The sequence below is a fragment of the Portunus trituberculatus genome, chromosome 37, assembly GCF_017591435.1.
Source record: "Portunus trituberculatus isolate SZX2019 chromosome 37, ASM1759143v1, whole genome shotgun sequence".
Lineage (NCBI taxonomy): Eukaryota > Metazoa > Arthropoda > Malacostraca > Decapoda > Portunidae > Portunus > Portunus trituberculatus.
Genome location: NC_059291.1, coordinates 21791290 through 21816697, shown reverse-complemented (window position 1 = coordinate 21816697; position 25408 = coordinate 21791290). Strand labels below are relative to the sequence as shown.

Sequence of the window (25408 nt, the reverse complement as noted above, 5' to 3'; positions counted from 1 at the left end):
TGAATATTTACCAGAGATATGACAACACCAATCTAAACTGGATGTTCCCATTAAGTAATTGCTGTACCAAGAAAAATCAATCTTCAGGCCAAGTTTCACCTGATATACAGTTTATTTATCCTTCATTTAAATGCACATGTATACATACATGTTTAAATCTATGTGCACTTTTTTTTTTTTTTTTCATGTAGGGAAGAGGGAAAAAATAAAAAAATAAATAAAAATAAATAAATAAATAAATAAAAAAAGACCCACTTGAATGCTGGCTCTCTACAAAGAGGAAAAGCATCAACCAAAATTAGGGAGGAAATGCCTCAATACCTCTATCTTAAAAGAAGACAAGTCATAGGAAGTCAGAAATACTGATGTAGGGAGGGAGTTCCAGAGTTTACCAGTAAAAGGTATGAGTGATTGAGAGTACTGTTTAACTCTTGCGTTAGAGAGTTGGACATGTGTACATGACCCTTTTTAGTCATACGTTTGCCCCAGGGACACCTTACCATCTCTCATCCAAGTCCACCACAGCTGGAAAACACTGTATTATCTCATTTGTATGTATGATTTACTGATCTAAATCTTGATGTAACAGTATGCCACAACTATTGCGAGTCTATTAATAAATTATGCTCTGCAGCAGTAATAGGGCTGGTTCTCTCCATAAAATTTTCCATATTGTCTGTAGTGGACTGGTGAGGCTGTGTGGTCTGGACTGTGTGGCTCAATCAGCTGAGGTGTCAGTAAACAGGTACTGCTACCAACCACCACCAAATTATACTCATGGTTTATTTCGTTAAACACATTAATAGTAAATGTATGAATATGGGATAATATTCCTGGAATATGATCTCATATAAAAAAAAACACATTAAATTAATAGTTTTCTAATTTCATGAAAAAAAAAGATGTGCACACAGGTGAGAACATGTGTTTTTATTGTTTCCATGACTTAATGACATATCAATAGTATTTTTAAGGTTTGTGTAACAAAATTCTCAAACTAGGCAGACTTTCCCAGTGGCCAGGAACATAACCTCCTCCTATTACCATTGTTTTCTATGGGAAAATTATGTTTGAATAACACAATTTTGATTTTGATATATTTAAGAAGTGAGAATTTTTTGTGATCTACGTAGTCTCTGAAATTTATGTTGAGATCAGAGTCAGAGGCGAATTGGGATGTTTTTACAGACTCCAACTTCACAACCCCAAATTCTTTCCATCTCCAGGGCACCAAATTTCTTCCAATTCCAACTCTAACTCTACAACCATGGGCATAACACTACAAATTGCATTCATCTTTTTGACTTAATAATTATGGGTTTTAAGGACTAGTTGCATGAAGCAAATCAATAATACTTAGATAGCTTTTTCCACTTCACTTACCAAAATTTCCTCAAGTGTAAAGTCCCTTCCCTCATTTTCAAGACTGCTAAGGGAGACAGATGGGTCTGGCTGCAGCATAGTATTGCTCTTATTTTCCATAGATGATTTCTTGGTATTCACAAGGTGTGGAAGAATAACATTAATTTGGATTTAATCTCTCATGTATGTAAAAAGAGCAATGCTGCTTCAGAAAGTATGTCCCAGCCTCACATACAGATCCAAGATGTGCAACCTGTAGGAGAAAAAGTTTCTAAATGAAGTAACATCTTTATGGCAAGAATGCATACTACATGTGTATGAGCAGGAAAGAAAATTACAAAATAATTGAAATCATGCATGTGTAAGGATTCTTATCATGATTTGTTTCTGATGCAAAAAAGGTAAGTAGTTTGTTATTCTCTTTCCTGAGTGTGCTTATCTAGGTACTATTTATCTACAAAATAATCCTAGAAATCCTAGAAATGATCCTAGAAAACTTACTGAATTTATCATCAAAACACACATAAGTAAAACACAAGCATATTTATGATACAGTGAAGACTCAATACTCAAATGTCTTAAAAGTCAAACTTTTCAATATTCAAACACAAAAGTTTGACCTGGTGCTTGAACAGCCGCACACGCAGTTGTCCTATTCTGATATCGGCAATGCCGGTATAGCCGAAACTAAAATACCGATATTGCAGTATACCAGACACCAGTGCACATTCATAGGCTATTCCTGCCGCCACACCATGGTCAAGAGAACAACAACATTCTTCTGCGTTCTGTATTACTTTTTCATTTAAAACCTTAAAATAGTACCAAAGAGGCTTATTAGTGATGAAAATATGGAATCTAGTGAGAGTGCAAGTGTTAGTGAGCCTCCAACAAAGGATTCACAGGAATCATACCGAGTTACCAGGTGCTTTATATGGATGGTGCCTCGTGTTCTGAAGAATAAGCTCCCTTCATCTCTGTACCCTTCTCCCCTCCTCTTCTAAATTATCCATCTCCAGCCTTCACTTACATTAAGTACAAATCAAAATCATAAAAAAAAGTACATTGAAAAATTCATAAACTTAAGGTTTTGCTGATTTATAGGTATCAGTAGTCAAATTTTTTGATACATTTGGAATGAATTAAGTTCGAGTATTGAGTTTCCACTGTACTAAAAAAGGAATCACCCTAAGAGAGAGAATAGTATTCAAATAACACATAATCTAGCTATGTAACTGTACAATAACAGACAACACCAATAATAGGTCAAATAAAAAAAAAAAAATATTCAAACAATTACAATCACATACACCACCCAGCTCTTAATGTTGTCCTTTAGGCTGTACAGCATCACACACTTGCCCATCTGATCAAGGCTGACCTATGATGCATCATTTTTTTTATGAGAAGTTCCCCCCTGCAAAAAAAAAAAAAAAAAAAAAAACACGACTGAATTTGAAATAGCCTCCAACCAGTAGGCTATTCACTAATGTTATAAGGCAATCAGATTTGGTATCAAAAGGCATTTAATAAAAAATTCCTAAGACCCAACCTAGAGTAATAACATAACCTAATAGCCTTTAGATTATTTTGCTTACCTTACTGGATTCTGACAAACTCTGGGTTTTCATCATAGATTAGTATATTTAGTATTTGTATATTTAATATTAATATTTGTGATTCTTTGTTATAAGAATAGTTACTAAAATCCCTAAGCATCATTGTTATTCTAAATTGTATTGAATCTTAGGAGTATGAGTGTGGTTCTAGAATCCTGCTTGCAGTTCATTACCTTGTCTGTTTGTGTGATATGTATTTTCATTTTCGGTACTGCCATGAATAGTTTGTAAGAGGCATTAACGGGAAAAATAGGGTATAATTCACTCACTGTTAATTTCTTTTCAGTCAGGACTATCTTGGAAAACTTACAATTTCACATCACAATATTTAAACTGACGTCACCGAGGCAGCAAATGAGATGTCTATGCCGCTCCTCATCAGTCTGTTGTTCGTCCTCATCTGGTCTACACACAAGCTCGGATCTCAGGTTTTTTGCCAGCTGCTTCTCGGAGCCTGCTGCTGCCCTTTTCTTTGCCTGCTTCTCCTCGGAGTTGTCCTGGTCAGTTTTCACCTTCTCCTTTACCCTGCGCTGCTGATACATGGTGGTACACTTCTCGATCTTAGGATCGTGTTGGCGGACCCAGCAGTCCTTAGCGATTCGCCCCTTCGTTCCTTTGCCTGGTCGGCTTCCCCTCCACGGGGCAGGAAACGCCCTTGCGAAGATGATGCTTGGTCTGATGTTCAGCAGGGAAAAAGGGACCGCCGTGACCCTGGCCATGACAAAGCGTTTCAGCTGGCTTCTGATTCGGCCCTGGCGGGGCCGAGTCAGCCCCGTGATGTCAACTCAGCTGGCCCGTCCCAGGAGGATCGTGTCAGCCATTTGGGTTCCATCGTGGCGGACCTGATTGCGAAGCTGGACAGGCATTCTCCTGAGACGGTGCCCCAGGCTGACAGCGGGGACTTCAGTGGCTTTGGCAGCATCGAGAGCGCAGGATCCGAAGACGGTGAGGTGCGGGAGGCAGCGGCCGACCCGCTTGCGGGGCTGGATGTTCTGGGTGGCCCACGGGACGCACTTGAAGATGCTGATTTTCTTCGGGCTTTGGAAGAACTGTCGGGGCATTTTCATGGTCAGGAGAAGAAAGGTGAGCCCCTGTCTGACCGTTTAGCAGGCATTTTAGATGATAGCCTCAGGCGTCGCCCCACCTCGGAGGGGGTGAAAACTACCTGTAGTAAGGTGAGGTTGCCCAGCAATGTTCCTAATCTGATTGTGCCTGCTACAAATGCAGTTATTACCAAGGCTCTAAGTGTGGGGGGCAGGCTGATTGATGCTCGCCTGGTTTTCACCAATGGCCTGCTCTCCAAGGCCCTGGTTCCGGTTGCCCAGTGCCTGAGTGACATTGGGGAGAGGAAAGGTAAGCCTGTGGATGATTACCTGGATGGCCTGAATAACTGTGTACGTCTCCTGACTTCTGCAGTGTGTTACCTTAACCAGCTCAGGAAGGAAGTGGCCCACATTCACGTGAACGATTCAGCCCTTGCGGAGCTTTGCTGTTGGGACTGTTAAGTTGGCACTGCAGAGCTGTTCCCCTTTGATGTCATTAAGAAGTGTGAGGAGTTGCATCGGGCCAGGCGGCTGGGCAGGCCTTCTTTCCTGCCATACCGGTCAGGTCCCAGGCGGACGGCTGCTTCCCGCCAGGCTCCCAGGAGGGCCCCTCCTTCCCAGAACTCAAGGTTTCGGTCTAAGCCTTTTTTAGGCCAGCGGCCTCCTCCGCTGAGGGGGAACCAGCAACACAGGTCGGCCCAGTGAACCCTTGCCGAGTGAGTATTACCATCAACTCTTTATCCAATACCTCTGACAATTTTATGAGCGGGAAAATTTTCACTGCTAGACAGCAGTGGCTAGCTCTTTCCTCCGATAAATGGATTCTTGATGTGGTTTGTGGCCATGTGCTTGAGTTTGATGAGCTTCCCTTACAATCTGCTCTGCCTCGGCCCCTGTCCCTTTCAGAAAGTGACAGGGCGGCCCTGGATGCCGCGCTGCTTAGGTTTGTGGAACAGGGTATTGTTGAGAGATGTGAGCCCTCTCCTGGCAATGCTTTTTATTCCAATGTTTTTCCCACTGTAAAGAAAGACGGTACTACTGCCAGAGTCATTCTAAACTTGAAAGAGCTAAATCCTTATGTTACTCACACTCACTTTAAAATGGATTCCTTTAAGGATGTGGTGCGTTTAGTCCAGCCCCAGTGTTTTTTCATGACTATTGATTTTCAGGATGCTTATTATTCTGTGTATGTGAGACCTGAGGAAAGGTGTTGGTTCCGTTTTTTTGGAAGGGCCAATGTTTTCACTTTACCTGTCTTCCTCAAGGGTTAACATCTGCCCCTCGGATCTTTACAAAATTATTGAAACCAGTGTTCTGTCACCTCCGGTCCCTTGGGATTATGGTCATCTGTTATATTGATGATTGCATCTTTTTTGCTCCCTCGGAGGAGGAGCTAATTAGCAATGTGAGTTATGCTCTGTATCTTTTTGATTCGGTTGGGCTCACTATTAATGTTAAAAAATCAGTTTTGGTCCCTACTCAGGAGGTGGAATTTTTGGGAATTATTCTAAACTCATGCCTCATGACTGCTACTCTGCCTCTCAGGAAAATGATCAAAATTCAGGAACTAGGTCGGTTGTTGTTGAAGGACCGTGTCTCTTTGCGTGATTTAGCTTCTTTCATTGGCCTCGCTGTGGCTGCTGAGCCAGCTGTCGACCTGGCCCCCGTTCGTTACAAGTACCTTGAGATCATTAGGAACAGGGAGCTTGCCCGGCACCATGGGGATTATGCAGCTAGAGTTTCTTTGGATGAGCATGCTAAGGAATTAGTCCTTTGGTGGGTTAATAATGTTCCCTTGCAATCTAAATCACTGCGTTCTTCTTCCCCTGACCTTGAATTGTTTGCCGATGCTTGTCTGACAGGTTGGGGTGCCATTGTCGGATCCGCGTCGGGCGGCTCTTGGGCTCACGCGAGTTAGACCACATCAATTGCCTAGAATTGCGAGCTATATTACTTGGTCTCCAGTCACTATGTAAGAATGTCAGTAATGCCCACATCCGCCTTCGTTCAGATAACACCGTGGCTGTCGCGTGCCTGAATCGCGGTGGGAGCACGAAGATCCGTCTTAACTTTTGATAGAGGAGATCTATGCTTGGGCCGGGTCTCGGGCCTTACCTTGTCTGCAGCTCATGTAAAGGGTACCCAGAATGTGGAGGCAGATTCTTTGTCTAGGTTAAAGAATTTAGACACCGAATGGATGTTGGACCCCCTTGTCTTTCGAAGGTTATGTGACATGTTTTATGTTCCCGATATTGACCTGTTTGCGTCGCTTAAATGCCCAGGTGGCTACCTATGTTTCTTGGAAACCTGACCCTGCAGCTACTTTTGTTGATGCTTTTTCAATTAATTGGGCAGACAGGACTTCATATGCCTTTCCTCCTTTCAGTCTCATTGCCAGAGTGCTGCGGAAACTCCAGGAGGACCGGGCTTCCTTGATCGCGATTCTACCTCTTTGGCCGTCAAGCATGGTTCCCCAGGGCCCTTCAGTTTCTTGTTCAGCCACCAGTCCTCCTCCCTCGCCTCCCTGTGTCATTACCGCAGAACCCTGCTTACATCCACCCGGGCCCGGTCTCTGGTGTTGACTGCGATGAGTTTATCAGGCGATCCTTTGAAGTCCAAGGCCTATTGCGAGACGTTGCCCAGCTTTTGCTTCACTCCTGGCGGAAGAGCACTTTACAATAGTATAGGCCGTATCTCTCAAGATGGGTGTCAGTTTGTCTCCGGCGGGAAATTGATCCGTTTCTACCACCTTTAAGTTTTCTTTTAGACTTCCTACTGTGTGAATTTCAGAGGGTTCCCATTCGGAGTTATAGTACTATGAATACCATCCGTTCGGCCGTGTCTGCCATCGCTAAGATCGGGGGTCAACCAGCGGGTCAACATCCGTTGGTTATTAGATTTATGCGAGCCGTCTTTCAGGAGAGGCCTGCTTTTTCTCACTGTCAATTTACCTGGGACCCAGAGTTAGTGCTCAACTACTTAAAGAGTCTCGGCCCTGATGAACGTCTTTCACTCATTCAGTTATCCCGCAAATTAACTGCCTTAATGTTACTGGTTTCGGGGCAGCGTGGCCAAGTCTTAAGTTTCTTAGATATCCGTAATATGTCTATCTCGGATTCCATGATAGTTTTTCGTATTGGGGATCTCCTTAAAACTTCTAGGCCTGGTTGCCACATTTCTGAATTATGTTTTGAAAAATATTCTGCGGACCAGCTTATCTGTGTCTATACTACAATTGTTAATTATTTAGAGAGGACTAAGGACTCTAGGGGTTCCATCACTGGCCTTCTTTTGACTACCAAACCCCCTATTAAGGTGGCTTCCCAGGATACCTTACGGCGCTGGGTCAGGGAGGTTATGGGAGCATGGGTATTGACCTCAAAATTTTTCACCTCACTCTACTAGGTCCGCCGCGTCTAGCAAGGCTGCGCTCCGTCTTCCGCTGTCCTCCATCCTTTCATCTGTGGGCTGGTCCAGGGAGTCTACCTTCGAAGTTTTATGGGAGGCCAATTAGCAAGAAGGGGTTATTTGCACAGGCGGTGTTGGCGGAGGATGGGTCTCCTCCATGAATATGTAAAATGTACTACGGGTTTTGTGGTGGTTTTCATATGATTTCATTGTTTGTCCACATATTTGTACTTAATTGTATGCTTTTGGCTGGAATACATGAAGATGATACTATATGGTCTTCAGTCGTTCCTGGTTTTGGGGTTCGGCTTGGTTTGAGGACCTGCTCTAAAGCTCTCATTTGTTGCCTCGGTGACGTCAGTTTAAATATTGTGAAGTGAAATTGTAAGATTAAACGATACTTACCAAGTTGAAGTTTGATCGTAATTTCACGAACATTTAAACGACGTCACTGAGGCAGTAAATGCCCTCCTTCCTCCCGGCTTCTTGGTCGCCGTGTTTTGGGGTTTTTTCTTCACTCACTTTAATTTTTAGCTTTTGTAATTTTTATACTTTGTTCCTCAAACCAACACTCTGAAGGACTGACGAGGAGCAGCATAGACATCTCATTTACTGCCTCAGTGATGTCGTTTAAATGTTCGTGAAATTACGATCAAACTTCAACTTGGTAAGTATCGTTTAATCTTACAATTTTGTGGCATATGCTTTTCTGTAAGGACATTGTTGAAAAATGTCCTTATGCTGTTTACAAAGATTGTGCTGTCTGCTAATATCTTGAAGAGTTCTCTCATGTTGTCTGGTCCAGCAGCCTTGCTGCTTTTTATGGATTTGTGAGGCTTGTACTGTTTTGCTGCTTTGGACTTCTGGAGGTTTCATGTAACTGATATTGGGTGGAGTATCTGATTTTATAGCTTATAAGTGCTCAAGTAAGTGTGTGGGAAAGTTAGAGTTTTTCCTTGTAATGTCATGTACATTAATTGGGTCATGTACCATGAAGTCACTAATACAACCTTTTCTCTATTTTCTATTTTCCATGCCTCTTGGTAAAAATTTTTCCCCAATAGTGTTGAGGCTTTTCCTTTACACCTTCCATTGGCAAAGCAGTGTTATAATTACAGAGCTTTTCTTTGTTTATATTTTAATGTCCCCTCAAATAGTGTTATTTGTTTCCATAAACGATTATTATGAGTTTTTGTCATTTATGATCTTGTTTGTTGTAATCTTCCCATGTTTTCTCATTGCCTCCTTAATTTTTTCCTTGACTCTGAACTTTTGAGAACAGTAAAGCTGTTTTCCCATACTTAAGTACACCTACACATGCCTTAGGCCACATCATAGAAAAAAAAGAAAAGGTCTTTCTTCCTCCTTCTGGCTCACTGCTCTTCTAGCCAAGCTATTGCATTTTTTTTTTCACTCCATTTTTTTTATACTGCTTGTAATCCATATTGGTCCAGTTTTTGGTTCATGCTTTGATGATCACTTTGTGTATATTTTTACTAAGAATTTCCTTGCAGCTTCCTGCATAATGTCTTTCAGCTTGTTTATGTTACTTATTTCATTTATGGACTGTGCTAATTTAGTTTCCACCTAAGATATGTATCATTAACACTTTTCTTCTTTCATGTTCAGAATAGTGTTTTGTTTCCGGGTTTTATCATAACAGGTTGCAACTTGTTCTTTTATCATAAGGGATATTTGTATCAAGTTATGGTTCTCTAAGTCATACATAACTTTGTCTTCATCAATGTTCATGCTAGCTCTGAGGAATTTGTTCTTAACTATAACCAGATTTATTGCACTGTCAATGTTCTGGGGTCTGATTATCTTTCCTGGACACTGCAATGTGCCATTTAGTATTGTTTAATAATAGTTTTTTAAAGTAAAAACTTTTTTTTGGAATATACTTACCCATATGTAATTACATATGTCTATATGCCATTATTCCCTCACTCAGCACAGAAAATCAACCAGCACCTCTATATAGAGATCATGCCTATAAAAGTAAAACATCACCTCGCACACATGTGCACTGGGAATCACCAGCCCAGCTGGCCAACCATACCTAAGATCCTTTCTGCCAAAATTGACAAAAACACAGAGGGGAGGGAGGAAGCAAACCCATATATAATTATATATGGGTAAGTATATTCACAAAAAAAGTTTTTACTTTAAAAAACTATTTTGTTGCTACATATACTAATTACCCATATGTAACTACACATGCCAGATTCCCAAGTATAGGTGGGAGGGTGTAAAAGAAACCCGAAAGTGGAAGACATGCTCTCCAAAATCGCCAAAACCCCAAAAACGGAAAAATAATGTATCTGTAAATCTTGTTGCTGACAACAAGGGAAATCCAGAAAGAAACTAAACCAGCATCAGTGAACAACCCTCAGCACCGAAATTATTGGTCCAAGGGAAAAAGTATCTAAACAACTATGCGTAGCATCCTATAAGTAAAAGGAAAAAAGGTGGTCATACTCTTCCACGTACCAGCCTTGAGGACCAGGTCCAGAATCTTGACTTTTCTAAAGAGAACACTGGTCGCAATAGCCTGAACCTCATGAGTGTTCACTTTCAGAATGTGCAACTCCTCCTCCAAGACACTCGCATAGGCCCTCCAAATCACCTGACAAAACCACTTAGACAAGGTATGACAGTGGATCCGAATCCGTGACCAACAACCTAGAGCAGGCCGGCCGACAATCCTTAGTCCTCGAAGATACTCACGGACTGCCCAAACCAGACTAAGAAGGTGGTCTACCTCGTCCTCTCCAACAAATTCAAGAAGAGCAGGAATAGTGAACTCATCGAAGGAATGCTGGTCCAAACACTGAAACTTAACCAGGAAATCAGGGGCGAAGGAAAAGGTCATGGACGTCCAACCTTTGGAATGACACACCTCACCCGACAGGCCGTGAAGCCCACTAACCAGACAAGCTGAAGCGAGCGCTAAAAGAAACATGGTCTTAAGCGAGACATCTCTCAGCGAGGCTGTCCGCAAGGGCTCACAATGAGGACGTAACAAGGACCGAAGGACCAGAGAAAGATCCCAGGCAGGTAACCGAGGCAAACAAGGTAGACAAGAGACCACAAAGGAGCAGAACAGAGAAGAAAGTTCTGGATCGGTGGAAAGGACTATGCCTGATTGATGCAGAACAGGAGGCACAACGATTACCCCTAATCGCTGACACTGCCAAGCACTTAGACTAAAAAAGGAAAAGGAAAAATCTGCCAGCTGCACTACAGGGGCAGAGCACGGATCCAAACACCTTGACTCACACCAACCACAAAAGACTTTCCACTTCGCTTGGTAAACTGAGGCGGAGGACTGCCTGACTGATTGAGACATGAACTTAGCAGACTTGCGTGAAAACCCTCACGCTTGGAAGAGATGCTGGAGAGTCGCCACGCATGAAGATAGAGTTTCTCCGGAGAACCGTGGAAGAGGGGATGGTGAGGTTGTCGAAAGACTGCCACATGGGAAGAACCCAGGGACTGTCCACGAGCAGGTCCAGAAACAGAGGAAATCAGTCTGCCTGAGGCCAAAGAGGAGTAACTAGTGTCATATGCACAGCCCACGACTCGCAAACCCTCACCAGAACACAGCAGATCAGAGCGAATGGTGGAAAGGCATACAGATCCAGACCGTCCCATGGAAAAGAGAACGCACCCTGTCTCTAGGCTCCCTGAACCAGAAGAGGAAATACATACAGGGGCAGACAAAGAGTCAGTGCCGTGGCAAACAGATCTACCAAAGGAGACCCCCACACCTGGAAGACTTTCTTGCAAATTTTGGGATGTATGGTCCTCTCTGACCTGACACACTCCTGACTGAGCACATCCAAAATCACATTGTGGCGTCCTGGAACGAAAACCGGACACAAAGAGATGGAACAGCTCTTGCACTACTGGAGAACTGTCCGTGCTAAGGTTGATAGAGGTTCGGAACGCGTGCCCCCTGACTTCCTGAGATAGGCGACCACTGTCAAGTTGTTGGACATCACAGACACAATTGACACCGACAAGGCCTGCTGAAAACTCTGGAGAGCCCGAAAGACTGCCAGAAGCTCCAGATGATTTATGTGGAGCCCCTAATCCTCCACAGTCCAGACTCCCGAAGCCAGAGAATTCCCCCAGGTGAGCTCCCCACCTGAGATGGAAAGCATCCAAGAATAGGGTCTGTTCCAGGGGCGCTACCACAAACAGGATGCCTTTCAGAAGTTCATCCAGAACCAACAACTAAGCGAGGTCTTGCAAACACTGAAGATTTGGAGCCACCCACCACTAATCTGGGTCGGAAGCAGACCGCCAATGCCTTTTTAAGCACCACTGCAGAGCTTGCATCCACAGGAGCCCGCCTGGCACTAACTGTGCTAGGGATGCAAGATGTCCCAGCAAAGACCTCCAGAGGGACACTGGTGGTGCCTTAGCCAGCAGAAACTGTCAAGCCACTGCCTGAAAACTCAGGCTCTGACAATGTCGAGAAAATTACCCAAAAACTGCTTTCTCTTGCTGAGAGACAGATTGGATTTGGCCCAGTTGACCTGAATTCCCACCTGAGAACACAGAAGCAGAGGAGACCGGGCATTGTCGAGGCATGAAGCCCAAGGAACAGAAACTAGCCAGTCGGCCAGATAGCGATGCAAGGGTATGCCGAGGCAATGGGCCCAAGCCTACACGGGAGCCATCACCTTGGTAAAGACCTGAGGAGCCATGGCAAGGCTAAAGCACAGAGCCCAAAACTGGTAAACTCTGCCCTGCCAGACAAACCACATGTACTTGTGTGACCGAGGGTGGACAGGAACCTAATAGTAAGCGTCCCGCAGGTCCAAGGACACCATCCACTCACCCTCAGCCATTGACTCTAGCACTGACGAAACTGTCTCCATGCGGAAGTGGGTCACCACCAGGAAACAATTCCAGACCAAAAGGTCGCAAATCGGCCTCCAACCCTCAGTGTTCTTGGGCACAAGGAACATGCAAGAATAGAACCCAGCCTGAGGGTCTAACAACGTTCTAAAGCTCCCTTTACCAGCATCTCGGAAACCATGGCCTCCAGAGCCAAGTTACGGTCCGAGCCCTCCCTGTACGACAAACTCCACAGGTATGCTCATGAGGGGAGGATCCATGAGGAAGGAGAGAACGTAACCATACCAAAGGGTCTTGACCACCCACTAGCAGGCCCCAATGTTCTCCCACTCTTATCAGTACCGCTGCAGACAAGCCCCAACTTGCTGCAGCACCTCCGCAGCGTCCCTAATGAGATCCCCAACAGCCCCTAGAGCAGCCACAGAAGAATCCTCAAGAGCGAAAGAAACCACTTGCCTTAGGAGCAGGAGGGGGTGGAACTAAAGGAGGAGCGACCGGAGCAAGGTGTCGACCAATGGCACGACCAGCCTTAGCCCTGACACCCCGAGCTGTGGAAGCCAGGCCACGAGCAATCTGGGATATGAGGGACCATTGTGAGGACTCAAGCTCTCTCTGCTCCACTGCCGCCAGAGTCTGACCATCAAAAAGGTGGGAGCCAAAAGGGGAAGACATCAATTGCCGTCTCTCCTGATCACCGAAGGTATTAGGGAGGTTTCTTACCACAGCCTGCCTGCGTAACATCATACTCAAAGGGAGCATTTCACAGGGCTGCATAATATCTAAATTTGCCCTGGCAAGAGCTCCCAGGCAATCCAAGCCCCTCTGGGGAGCAACACTGGAAAGGCCAGCAAGGCACCCCAGAACCTGATCTGTCCAGGAAGTGATATCAACCAGACTACTCAAAATACCCTCTAATTGAGTAGCCATATGCCAGGGAAGACTCACAGACAGATCTTTACTCTCCACCAAATGAAGCAGCTCATCATTGAGAGGTGGAGCCCCACAGGAATCTCCTTCTGGAGTGTACCACCTCTCCGCCCTTCAAGCCCATTTCCTGGGCAAGGCGAACTTGGCTGAAGCCAGATTAGGGATCCCCAGGGAACATCCCAGTTGTTCCCTGCAAACTTCCAGAGCCAGGGGAGAACGAGGCAGCACCAAGGGAGTGGGGCCAGGCCGTGAAGTCCCCCAGGTGCGCTTGACCCCAGTCTGAAGAGTGGAAGTAATAAAAGAGCACATGGGGAGAGCCAAGGACTCTCTCACTGAGGCAATAAGCTCACGAAAGGAGGCCTCACCCTCCTCATCCAGAGTGCCAGCCTCCCCCGTGGGAACATCATCAAAAACCTCATCTGCCTCTTCAGAAAACGAAGGCCAGTCCATGGCAGCAGCCTGACTAACTATGGTGCCACCAAGGACCGCGTCCGCATCAAATGGCCAGGCCGGGACCTGCAAGGACATTGATCCATGCATCAAATCAACATGAGGCAGGCCCATGGAAGACATGCCCGCCAAGGCTGCAATATTACCATCACCCAGCAACCCACCAGGGAGTGGTGCTGCATGAAGTCCCATTTCTCCGCCACCAACAAGGCCCAAGGAGGAGACTGGCACGACAGGAGCTGGCTCCCCAGAAATCCCCTGAGGCCTTACCAGAGAGAGGAGCTGTGCATAGACTCAATTCAATGACCCCAAGACTGGCCACGGAAAAAACAGGATCAGCGAGAGCCTGCAAACCACTCAATCCTGGAGCCACACCAGGAAGTGGGGCTGCATGCAAGCTCATTCCAAGACCTGAATCTTCCTGGAAGCACCTGACACAGTGGGAATCTGTACCACACTCACTCCTGGGGCCATGCTAGGGAATGGGGCAATCTCACTCCCTCGACTGCCAACTCCAGGTCAGGACTTGGAACAGAGGGAGCCTGTCCCCACTCACTCCTGGAGCCAAACCAGGGAGAAGGGACACACTGAGACTCGCTCCACTACTACCAGCAGCCACCACCGAAGGGCCTGAGCCAGGGGGAGATCAGGGCCCCCTTACACAAGGCACCAACCTGGGGGGCGGACGCACACTCGCTCCGCCGTCTGCAAACCCTGAAAACACATAACTGGAGGCAGGGGGCAACAAGACTGCTGATAACTGGGCAACAGAAGTCTTCATAAGAGCAAGATCAGACTCTACAGCGACAAACCTGCTGGCACAATGGGCCTCAGAAGCCGGCTCCTACCAGCAAGAATGCTTCTCACTGGAACTGCCAGACGACTTGGCCCGCTTCTTCTCCTTAGCAGAATGCTTCTCAGCATCCTTCACAAATGCTTGGAACTGGAGAAGGGAGAGGTGGGAACACTCACTACACCAGTCAGCAGCCAAACACATGGTGGGCCGACAAGACACACAGCAGGAATGTGGCTCTAAAGCCTCGCCCGGCAACCACTTCTTGCATCCAACACAACTCCGAGTGGCCAGGGTAACTCAGGGAGAAGTAGAAATGGAAGTGGCAAGGAAGCAGGCACCAAAAAAAAAAAAGGCAGGAGAAGCGAGAAGAGGTACAGGTGAACACCCTGCTGAGCACAGAAAGGATTTGAGGTATGGTTGGCCAGCTGGGCCGGTGGTTTCCTGCACACATGTGCATGGAGGTGACATGGTACTGTTATAGGCACGATCTCTATATAAAGGTGCTGGTTGATTTTCTGTGCTGAGAAGGAATAATGGCATATGTAATTACATATGGGTAATTAGTATATATAGCAACAACTATTTCTTCTACTACTTCTAAGAGTAATTCACTATTTTTATTTAGGGCTTGTGGTCCTAAGAAACCTATATGTCCATTAAAATCACCTACAATTATAGAATATTTGTTCAGGTTTTTTCTATACAATACAGTAATACTCTGCTTAACGAACATTCATCTAATGGATTTCCAGTTTAACGTGCTATATAAAGTTAGACCAAAAAGTCTGCATAACATACAACCACATCTGTTTTAGCGAATTTTTTGGGTTTGAATTTGCCGGGTGAGGGACTGAACTCGACAGCTTCGCTGTGATTGGCTGGCTCCCCGCCTCTGTCTCTAGTGCTCCAAGAAGCTGGTTGTTGTCTATGTTGGTAGTTGGTACAGACAGCCTCCATAGCAACCTCCTGCTCATATACCAACCTTCGTAAAATAGCATCCACAAAGATTCGTTACTGTTGGCAGGTGGAGGTTGGTAGCCCGCCTAAAAGTGCTCATTGGCTGCCAAAAGCTGGATCCAAGAAACTTTAACATCAGAGCAACCTCCTGCCGCGAAATGGCATCCATGAACGCTTGGAGGGATGATAATGAGGTTGCTCTGAGGTTGCTGGGCTCGAGGTGGTGTTACTGTCTTATATATGCATTTATGTTCACAAAACAACATTTCTATTAGCTTTTCACAAACCTTGCCCCCAAGAAAGGATTGTTTTGTAATGCATAAAGTGAAACCTTACATGGAATACCAAAAAAATAAAGCAGAGATGAGATCGGCCACAGACTAGGTGGAAATTTGCGGTGACTCGGTCGTTTCTTCTTCTTCTTGTGACCCTTTTAGCTTGCATGTTGCTTTCACCACAATATTAAATCTATGTTTCCACTCCTCTATTGCCTGCTATAATGGATATCATATCTTAGTATTCATATACGTTTGTGCCATGAGGATAACCTTGACTCTGTGGCACTGAGTGATAGTGAATTACTAGTGAAATACTGCGGTATTTCATTGGTAATTCACCTCAAGAGGTGGTGTTCCCAGCAACCTAATAGCAGCCTCGTCATCGTCTCTCCAAGCGTTCATGGATGCCGTTTCGCGGCAGGAGGTTGCTCTGACGTTGTTAAAGAATCTTGGATCCAGCTCCTGGTGCTGGTATTGGCTGCCTCTGTCTCACTCTCTCCCGCTCCGCAGTACGAACAGGTTGACCTGTATTTCTGCTCCACTTAACACGTTACCCACGTTAGTGCAATACGCTAGACTCTGCCTCACCGCGGCGAACTTTGATCCACTCCTGCACAAATTACAGTGGAGCTATCAGAGAGAATTTGTACAAAGCTCCTCTAACTTTCAATGACTCATATGACATCACAAAAGTAGTGGTACACCGGTGCCCCAATACGCTGCGAAACTTATATACAATTTTTTTTATCCCATATGGTATGTTGGGGACCAGCATAGAATGCATCCCCCCTATTTCCATTATTTCCTATGGGAAAATTACATCCGCTTAACGAATTTTCGTTCTATGAACAGCTTTGACACCCCCTGTCCTGTTCGTTAAGCTGAGTATTGCTGTATCAATGATTTCATTTTTCACATTCATTTTTCTATGTACATATATCCGTGCAAGAGAAATGAACTAATGCATATATAATATATATATATATATATATATATATATATATATATATATATATATATATATATATATATACAGTAAGGTCTCGGTTTACGTCAGAGTTACGTTCCTGAAACATGACGTAAGTTGATTTTGTACGTAACTTGAGTTTCCGTACATTTCAAAGCATATTATCGAGTTTTCAACCAATCATTGTTTATGGTCATTCAGGTAAGTTAAAGGTTATATTGTTATATTATTTACAACTATGTAGGAATATGAAACACAAGGTTGTTTTTGTTGTTGATTAGGGCCGCGAACACGAAGGACTGCAGATTGCCGAGAGGGGTGGACACCTGAGGCCGCCAGGAGGGTGGACAGGTCAAATGTTGTGACGCCCAGGGCGGACAGCTGGGAGCGTAGTGCAGTGCGGTGGGAGTAGAAGTGTGGGCAGCGAAGCAGGAAATGCAATAGGAAAGGGCAATAGGGATCAGCAGACTGGCGCACATGGTGCAAGTGAGCTGCCAGTGTCGTGTGGCTCATGCGAAGGCTCCAGAGTTGTTATTGTTGTGATGGGTGTGCGAGCCCTCAAGATCATCAACCTCCCCGTTGTCATGGTAATGGGCTTCCCATTTTCTTCTTCACTCCCTCACACACAGTTGCTGCCTCCCTTCTCATGTCTTTTAATTATGTCCTCTTTTTCTTGTAGCGTAATGGTTTTGCTTTTCTTAGCATCACTGCTGTCACTAAGGAGTTTTCTCTTTGGTGCCATTGAGCAAGATACTAAGAGCTTGAGTCAGTAAACGCAGAAGTAGGATTACACTTGCCAGGGGCGACAGTGTGGTGGAACTGAGGCAGGGTGTTATTGTATTCATGCGTGAGGCAGGCGGTGAGGCGGGTAACCACTAGTGACACCTGGCGGCCAACAATAACAATAAATCCCGCGCTTTACGATTTATAAATTTTCAATTTTTTTAATCTTAAATTGCCTTAGAGTGGACTGACGTAACTACAAGTTTGACGTAACTTGAGACCGACGTAACCTGGGGCTTTACTGTATATACAGTAAAACCTCATTTGACGAACATCTCTAAGGACGAACAATTCACGAGACGACCAAAAAATTTGTCAATATATCGACCCAGGGAACGAACGATATTTCGGGGGACGAACGCAGTTATACGGCTCGCCGGCAGGCGAGCTGTTTGTGTGATAGCCAACCCGGCTATCACACAACAACAAAACAAAAGCACAAAAGAAAATAAAAACAGGAACATACGAAAAATATTACATAACATAATCTCCATGCCACCACAATTTTCTCCTGTTTTTCCTGTGCATGGTGATGTTACCGGCACGCTCTACTGTAGCTTCCTCGGCGTTATCCTCGCTGCTCTGGTGGTTCTCAGTGTTGCTGTCATCATAATCCTGGCCATGTCCAGGTACTGCAGATTGTGGCACATCCATTGCAGCTGTTTCCTCGCTCGCCTGGCAAGGAACACCGCCCTACTGCCCGCTCCTCTCACACTGAGCATCACCTCCGAGAATCTAAGGAACTTCCTGGCCACGTACCTTTAACTTCCCTTCTTGGAAGTCCAAACTTGCTCCCACACGTGTGAGGAAGTCAATCCCCAACAGGCAAGGGTCTTCCAAGGCAGAGACGAAGACTGGCAATCTTTCCATGTTTCCCACGCCGATGTTCACTATAATGGGGCCCCACATAGCCACACTGACTTGTGACGCTACACAGCTGTTGTGTAGCTCTGGCACGCTGCACACATCCAAAGTCTTCTCTCATGACTGTCTTCTCGGATCTTGTCTGTCTTCCTCCCCATCCTCCTCTCCTCCATTCCATCATGCCATCAACGTCCAGTCTCTCAAGTAAATAACCTTTTCTTTTTTATTCATTTTATTATAATTTTGATAGCATTTAGGTAAGTAAAACAATTTAGGCTTTCTATAATTATTTCGTTCATGTCATGCATACATTAAATGTCTATTTTGAATGGGTTTTATGGACAAAAGTATGATTTCTTTTTTTGGTCTGGAATGGATTAATGGTATTTCAATACATTCTTATGGGAAAAATTGATTCAGGGGACAAACAAATCAGGTGACGAACAGGATTTAGGAACGAATTATGGTCGTGAGCTGAGATTTTACTGTATATATATATATATATATATATATATATATATATATATATATATATATATATATATATATATATATATATATATATATATATATATATATATATATATATATATATATATATATATATATATATATATATATATATATATATATATATATATATATATATATATATATATATATATATATATATATATATATACACACACTGTATGTGTATATATATATATATATATATATATATATATATATATATATATATATATATATATATATATATATATATATATATATATATATATATATATATATATATATATATATATATATATATATATATATATATATATATATATATATATATATATATACACACTGTATATATATATATATATATATATATATATATATATATATATATATATATATATATATATATATATATATATATATATATATACAGTGGACCCTCGTATTTCAAACATAATTTAGTCCAAAAGTCTGTTCATGTCAGAATTATTCCAAGTCAGAAACCATTTTCCTCTTTGGAAACAGTGTAAATGATTTTAATCCATTCTAAGACCCCAGATTTTAACAAGTAAATAAGAATTGAATTATGTAAAATCAATATTATTAACTTTTTGGTGGTGAGCTCCATGGCATACATAGATGGTGGTCACAGCACTACCATTAGCAAAGTCTGTTAATTCTATATGGACTCTTTGTTTCATTTCTGTTACATCTTGTCACTAAAGTACTTAAGAAATATTTTTGTTAGTTATGAGATCAGTGTACTTATATGAAATATTACTCAACCAATCTATCTGGTTAAGTAACTCTGGTCAAATGTCCTGATCCCAGCAGGCAACAACATGGAAACATAAACAAACAGGGAAATGTAAATTTTAGAACTAAAATTAATTTCCTCACTTACCTGTTTTTCATTACAAAAAAAAATTAGCAGTTCCACTGTTTTACTTACTTTCTTCCACCAAGATTAAAAAAATCTGTTATGCCTGGCAGTGCAGTGCACTGATGCTGCCAAGGGTATCAGCTGTGTGCCACCTGTTAATTCTTGCATTAGGAATCAGACTGAGGGAAGGAAGAGAGGGCACTTGTTTTTGTATGAAAACTGGTGAGATAATATATTAATTTTAATTCTAGAAATTAATTTCTATCACAGAGACCTCTTTTTCATACAAAAAATTTGCAGACTCCAACACTGTGAGACGGAAGTCAAAATTACATGCCAGGTGTAGAGAGTAAAATGACTGTCCACTGTGGAGACAGTAACCTGTGATTGAGGAGAGGTAAAGAGGGTGCTGGAGAATACATCTGGGTACATAGGAGTTTTCCATGACCCTTGTGTCTCAAAAACCAAAGAAAGAGTCCTAGATGACCATTGTTGAGTGCCCTAAAGGTGCTCTCAGACCCCAATCCAAGAAGGTGAGCCCAAGAAAGGTGCTCAAATTTGGCTAATATCCCAGCCCAAAGGTGGCAAGCTGATACTAGAGTGCCCCCATGAAAGACTACCTGGGTGCCCTTCCTATGGGGTGTGGACCACAGGTAGTTATCATACTATGTGGCATGGGAGTCGTTACGCCTATTTTAGGGGAAGTACTGAAGCCACCATAAAATATTTTTAAGCCCCACTAAATTACTTGATGTAAAAAAAAATTAAAAATTTATCAAAAAGTGCTGACAAATTCAATATAAATATGCAGGAATATGTTTAAATAAATAATAATATAACTTGTCATTATTCATCATAAATCATTTGGTTTCTCTTCACTTCACAGTGTAAGGTGGAGACTCTTTTGTCAGCGCTTACTATCCATTCCAGTCCGTTCTACCAGTAATGGCCACATTACTGAAAACCCAGTCCACATTTTCACTATTACCTTACAATCCACTGCAGTTGCATCTACAGTACATACACAGCCAGAGCCAGACAGAAAGCAGCAGCATTAAGTGAACTAGTCTACAAGATGGACATACAGAAGTTTTTCAAGAAAGTAAGTTTTTACAACTGCTAGTAGTAAAATTAGCTCCAGCTAATAGCTAACAGCTAACAGTCCCATGTAATCAATGACACAGACCTGACAGAAGTATCATCTGCAAACAAACTGTGACACACTCAAGGGCAAACATATAGATGCATTTGCCACGGAGCTCTATGAGAAAACCAAAGCCCTGTGCCACATCCACAATATCCCTGAACCCAAGTGCCAAGACAAGGAACAAACAGATGAAAAATGAAGGATTTTGTGTTGGAGGCAACTGCAAGTTCACACACTGAGTTGAACAACTCAGACACATTGAAAAGAGGTTATTTTTCCCTTGTGTGGATAGGGTGGTTGGCAAGCTTGAGCAAAGATTTTAAAATATAGATGCAGGGCTACTGAAAGGCATTTAGGCATGCAGTCTTAAATCTGATAACTTTTTGAATGAGCTACACTTGAATGAACTTGTAAAGCACTATAGAGTTGACCTGAAAACAGAGGTTCTGGTGGCCAGAAACTTTCTTGCCTGGAAAACAGATGCTGCATGTCCACCCCAAGATATGCTGTCTGTGCACAACCTCCTTGATTCAGACATGTTTGTCTCCCTGAAGGCAACCATCCAAGTTGCCCTAACAGTGCCTGTAAGCAGCTGCTCATGTGAAAGGTCATTTAGTGCTCTGTGTCAGCTGCATTCCTGGCTGCATCAAACAATGGGTCAGAAAAGATTTCAGTCTTGCAGTCATGTCCATTGAAAAAGACACTCTTCTGCATCTGAGCCACAACAAAGTGATTGACCAATTTGCCACCCTTAAAAACAGACAGCATTCTTTTATGCTTCCACTTACCAAGCAATTGGCAATTACAGCCATGTTACAAATTATGTACTTGGCTTACTTTGTGACAAGAGTAATTTCTTTTTCTTTTTTTTGGGGGGGCATAGTTTTGCATACAATACACATGGGCTCTTATTTAATAAAAAATAGTGTACTGTAACAGTATGTGGCCAATTTTCTTTCTAGTTGTTGATGCTGCAAACACATGTCCTGTGTTTTCTTGTTGTACAGTATTAAAGAACAGAATTAAATAAAACAACAAATCTGAGTTGAAATTACTTTACTGGAAGCCACCCTGTGATCATTAAAAAAAAAATAAAAATAAAAAGTCAAGATCTAAAAATATTACAATTAAAAGAATAAATTAATGAAAAAATAAACTTGGTCAGGGATTAAGAGAGGCCCATGATTGTCCTGTGATTGTCTCACTCCCTAGGGCTTAGGATGCTATTACTCCAAAATTTTTTTTTGCAAAAATATTCACTGTTTCAGGAAATTACTGTATATTAATATTAATTATGAAGCCAATAGGAACTATATATTCTAGTAACTTGATTACTATCTACGTGTGTAAGTCATAACAATCAGTCAACTGAGGTGTCTGACATACAAACACACAAAGATTTATCGCATCATTCATCACTTCTTATAGTTAATAGTAAGTGTTTACTGCTCTTCTGATGATGAATATAGAAATCTGCAATGTGGCTTGATTGCCTGTGGATCTCGTCATGTAATCCCCTGCAACAACTTTTTTCTAGCATTTCATGTAATGATTGGCAATGAAAATCTGTATACCTTACTAATGACATGTTATGTCTCCATTGTCACTCCTCCTGGTGCAACCATAGGCCAAGCAAGCCAGCATAATTGCAAAATAGGATTCTTAATGTAAGATCCATTTTTATCTACATACTTACCCATAATTATTAATTGTTGCTTAAACCCCCATTCTCAGAGCAAACTTACACCATGTCTAACAGCTCAAGAAAAAGAAACTATAGAAATACTTAGTGCCCTTTCTTTGAGAAGACACCCAGCCCGTTTTCTACTCCCATGTACCACCCATCAGACCAATTCCCTCATTCGCCTCTAGCCTAAAAGGTCATAGAGGGGAGGGAGGAAGGAAAACTCAATTATGATTAATAACTATGGGAAGTATGTAGATAAAAATGGATTTTACATAAAAAAAATCCTATTTGTTATTACACATACTACCCACAATTATTAATCATAGCTTAAGAACTGAATCCCAAGTATAGGAGGGAGGATGACTTCATCCCTAAAAACAACTTTCACTCCCCACGACACACACCCTTACATACCCAAACTTACAAAGCAGAGGCCATGTCCTGAGGTGGGTGCAGCACTTGTATCCCATGACAGAGCGACAAAACCAGAGGAATGAGAGAAGCATCATAAATCTCCCCACGAAAAAGGTCCAAGACCCAAAACCACACAGAGGACAATACATAGAGCAGTATATATATAGAACCCAAATGAAAAAAATTACTGGATTACCCTGAGAGCTGACACAACAGAACCCAGAGAAAAGGTATCCAAATACCTATGAGTAATATCCCTAATATACAAAGAAGCAAATGTGGACATATTATTCCAGGTTCTTTCCTGCCAGAAGAATAGCAGGAATACTCTAGATCTTCTTGAACAAGGCACTCATCACCACTGCTCTAAATTCAAGTGCCTTCACCCGAACCGAGTACATGTCCTCCTCAGAGACATCCTCATCTGTACACTGAATAACCTGACAAATCCAGCGAGAAATACAGTGATCCCTCATTTATCGCGGTTAATGGATACCAGAAGCCCCCACGAAAGGTGAAAAACCGCGAAAGAGGATTTGCCCCCCTTAGAAATTTTCATGTATGTGTATGTGGGTACCAGAATGTTTAAAATATGTAAATAGTATTTATACTTTACATATACAGTATTTTACTTAAATCTATTTAATTATAAAACCTTATACAGTAATTATACTTTTACTCTCTCTCTCTCTCTCTCTCTCTCTCTCTCTCTCTCTCTCTCTCATGCGATACGTAACACTCACCCTCTTCTGCCCTCTTTGATCATATCCAAAAGTTTCACTTTTTCACTAATGGTCATCATCTTCCTCTTTCTCTTGGGTTCACTAGAGGAAGCTTTAACAGAGGCACAGCACTTAGGCGGCATTGTAAGGGCTTTAGAATCGCTACTTAAACAAAAAAGTTATCGCAAACACAACACTAAGATACAGTATGCGAAACAGTCAACAGCGTGGACAAGACTGGCAAGATACAAGGGAAGATGTTGGGTGAGGCAACGATGATGCGCAGCCAATCAGCTCACGTGATAAATCCACTTGTGCTCTCATTGGTCGATCTCGAGCCAGGAACCAGTCACGCGCCTGTGGGTATGTACAAAGCCTCTGAGTCAACTAATCTCTTTGTTTGGCATGCTGGGAAACCACTCTTATGCATCAATATGAAGCAACGTATTTTTCCGCAATATGGCTGTATTTTTTCATTTTTATCGCGAACCGCGAAGTGGCGGGGGAACACTGTACAGTAAGTCCTCGTTATACGGTACATATGCATTACCACAAATCGAAATTACCGTATACCAAACCCATTATAACATGTAATAATAGGGAATGCATCCCAGTACGTCAAAAGTCACCCCTACAGAAATGAAAATACATGAAAATAATCATTAAAAATATAATAAAATAAAAAAAGTAAAGTACTGCGCAAAAGAAATAAACAGAAAATATTTTTATTTACCTTTCAACTGCCATGTATTCTATCAGATGATGTCCTTCCCGAGGCTAAGGGACAGTAGGGATTTCAGCCCTTACTCATCTTCCGCCGAGTGGGCAGACAAGCACAAGACGTCGTCATCTGCACTGTGGGAAGTAGATGCAGAAGGGCCAGCTGTAGCAGGGTCGGCACGTTTCAATGGTTTGAAGAAAGAGGATATTGAGGAAGAGTCAGCTGTAGCAGGGTCAGCAGGTGTGATAGGGACAACATGTCTGACTGGCTTGAAGAACGAGTGGATGGAGGATTGTTTAGTTTTGTTTTTTCATCATAGATTTCTTGGTAAATCTGGACACTTTTCTCTACGTCATGAGCCACTTTGCTACTCCTGGCAGGATTTGGGTCATGTTCCTTCAGGGTTTCCAGAGCTTTTTTGATACCACCGAGACATTCTCTAAGAGTTTTGATGTCCAGGCCACGCACAGGTTCTTCTTCCTCATCTCCCTCTTTTTCTGCCTCCTGTGATGCCTGGTCTAGCTTTATAAGTTCATCATTTGAGAGAGATTCAGCATGGCTTTCCAAAAGATCTTAAACATCATCATCAACTTCATCGAAGCCAGCCCTATGCCACAGATTTACTAAGTCATTTCTGATCGCACCGATGTCATCTTCAGTCAAGCCTGGGAAGTCATGTGCGCATTCTGGTCATACTTTATTCCATTCCAAGTTAATGGTAGACGTCTTCACTTTGTCCCAAGATGACTTGATGTTATCTAAGGCGTGCTTGATGTTATACTACTTCCACCATTCTCTGATAGTGGGCTTGCCAGACCCATCTCTGCCCTTTATCAGTTGCTGCATGGTTTGCCGCTGGTAGTAGGCTTTTAGTGTTTGCCATAATTATTATGAATATATTTGTGCTTACAATAGACCCTTTAATATCCCATTTATTCATCTAATTAGTAATGCATGTAAGTAATATGTAATGCAGTTAATAAAAGGGGGGGAGGGGA

The 25408-nt window shown here is 42.7% G+C and overlaps 1 protein-coding gene across 7 annotated transcripts in view; it reads right to left on the bottom strand.

Moving 5' to 3' along the window:
• The window catches only part of LOC123514393 (piRNA biogenesis protein EXD1-like), a 178010-nt gene that overhangs the window by 104298 nt on the left and 48304 nt on the right, over positions 1-25408 (bottom strand). For 6 of the 7 annotated variants that reach the window (XM_045272301.1, XM_045272303.1, XM_045272302.1 and 3 more), the window contains one exon: positions 1384-1615. In XM_045272301.1, coding sequence (XP_045128236.1) covers positions 1384-1482 — 99 coding nt within the window. In that variant the 5' untranslated portion in view covers positions 1483-1615. Of the gene's footprint in view, positions 1-1383; positions 1616-2672; positions 2780-25408 lie in introns of all 7 variants that reach the window. The other variant, XM_045272300.1, reaches the window with a different exon arrangement.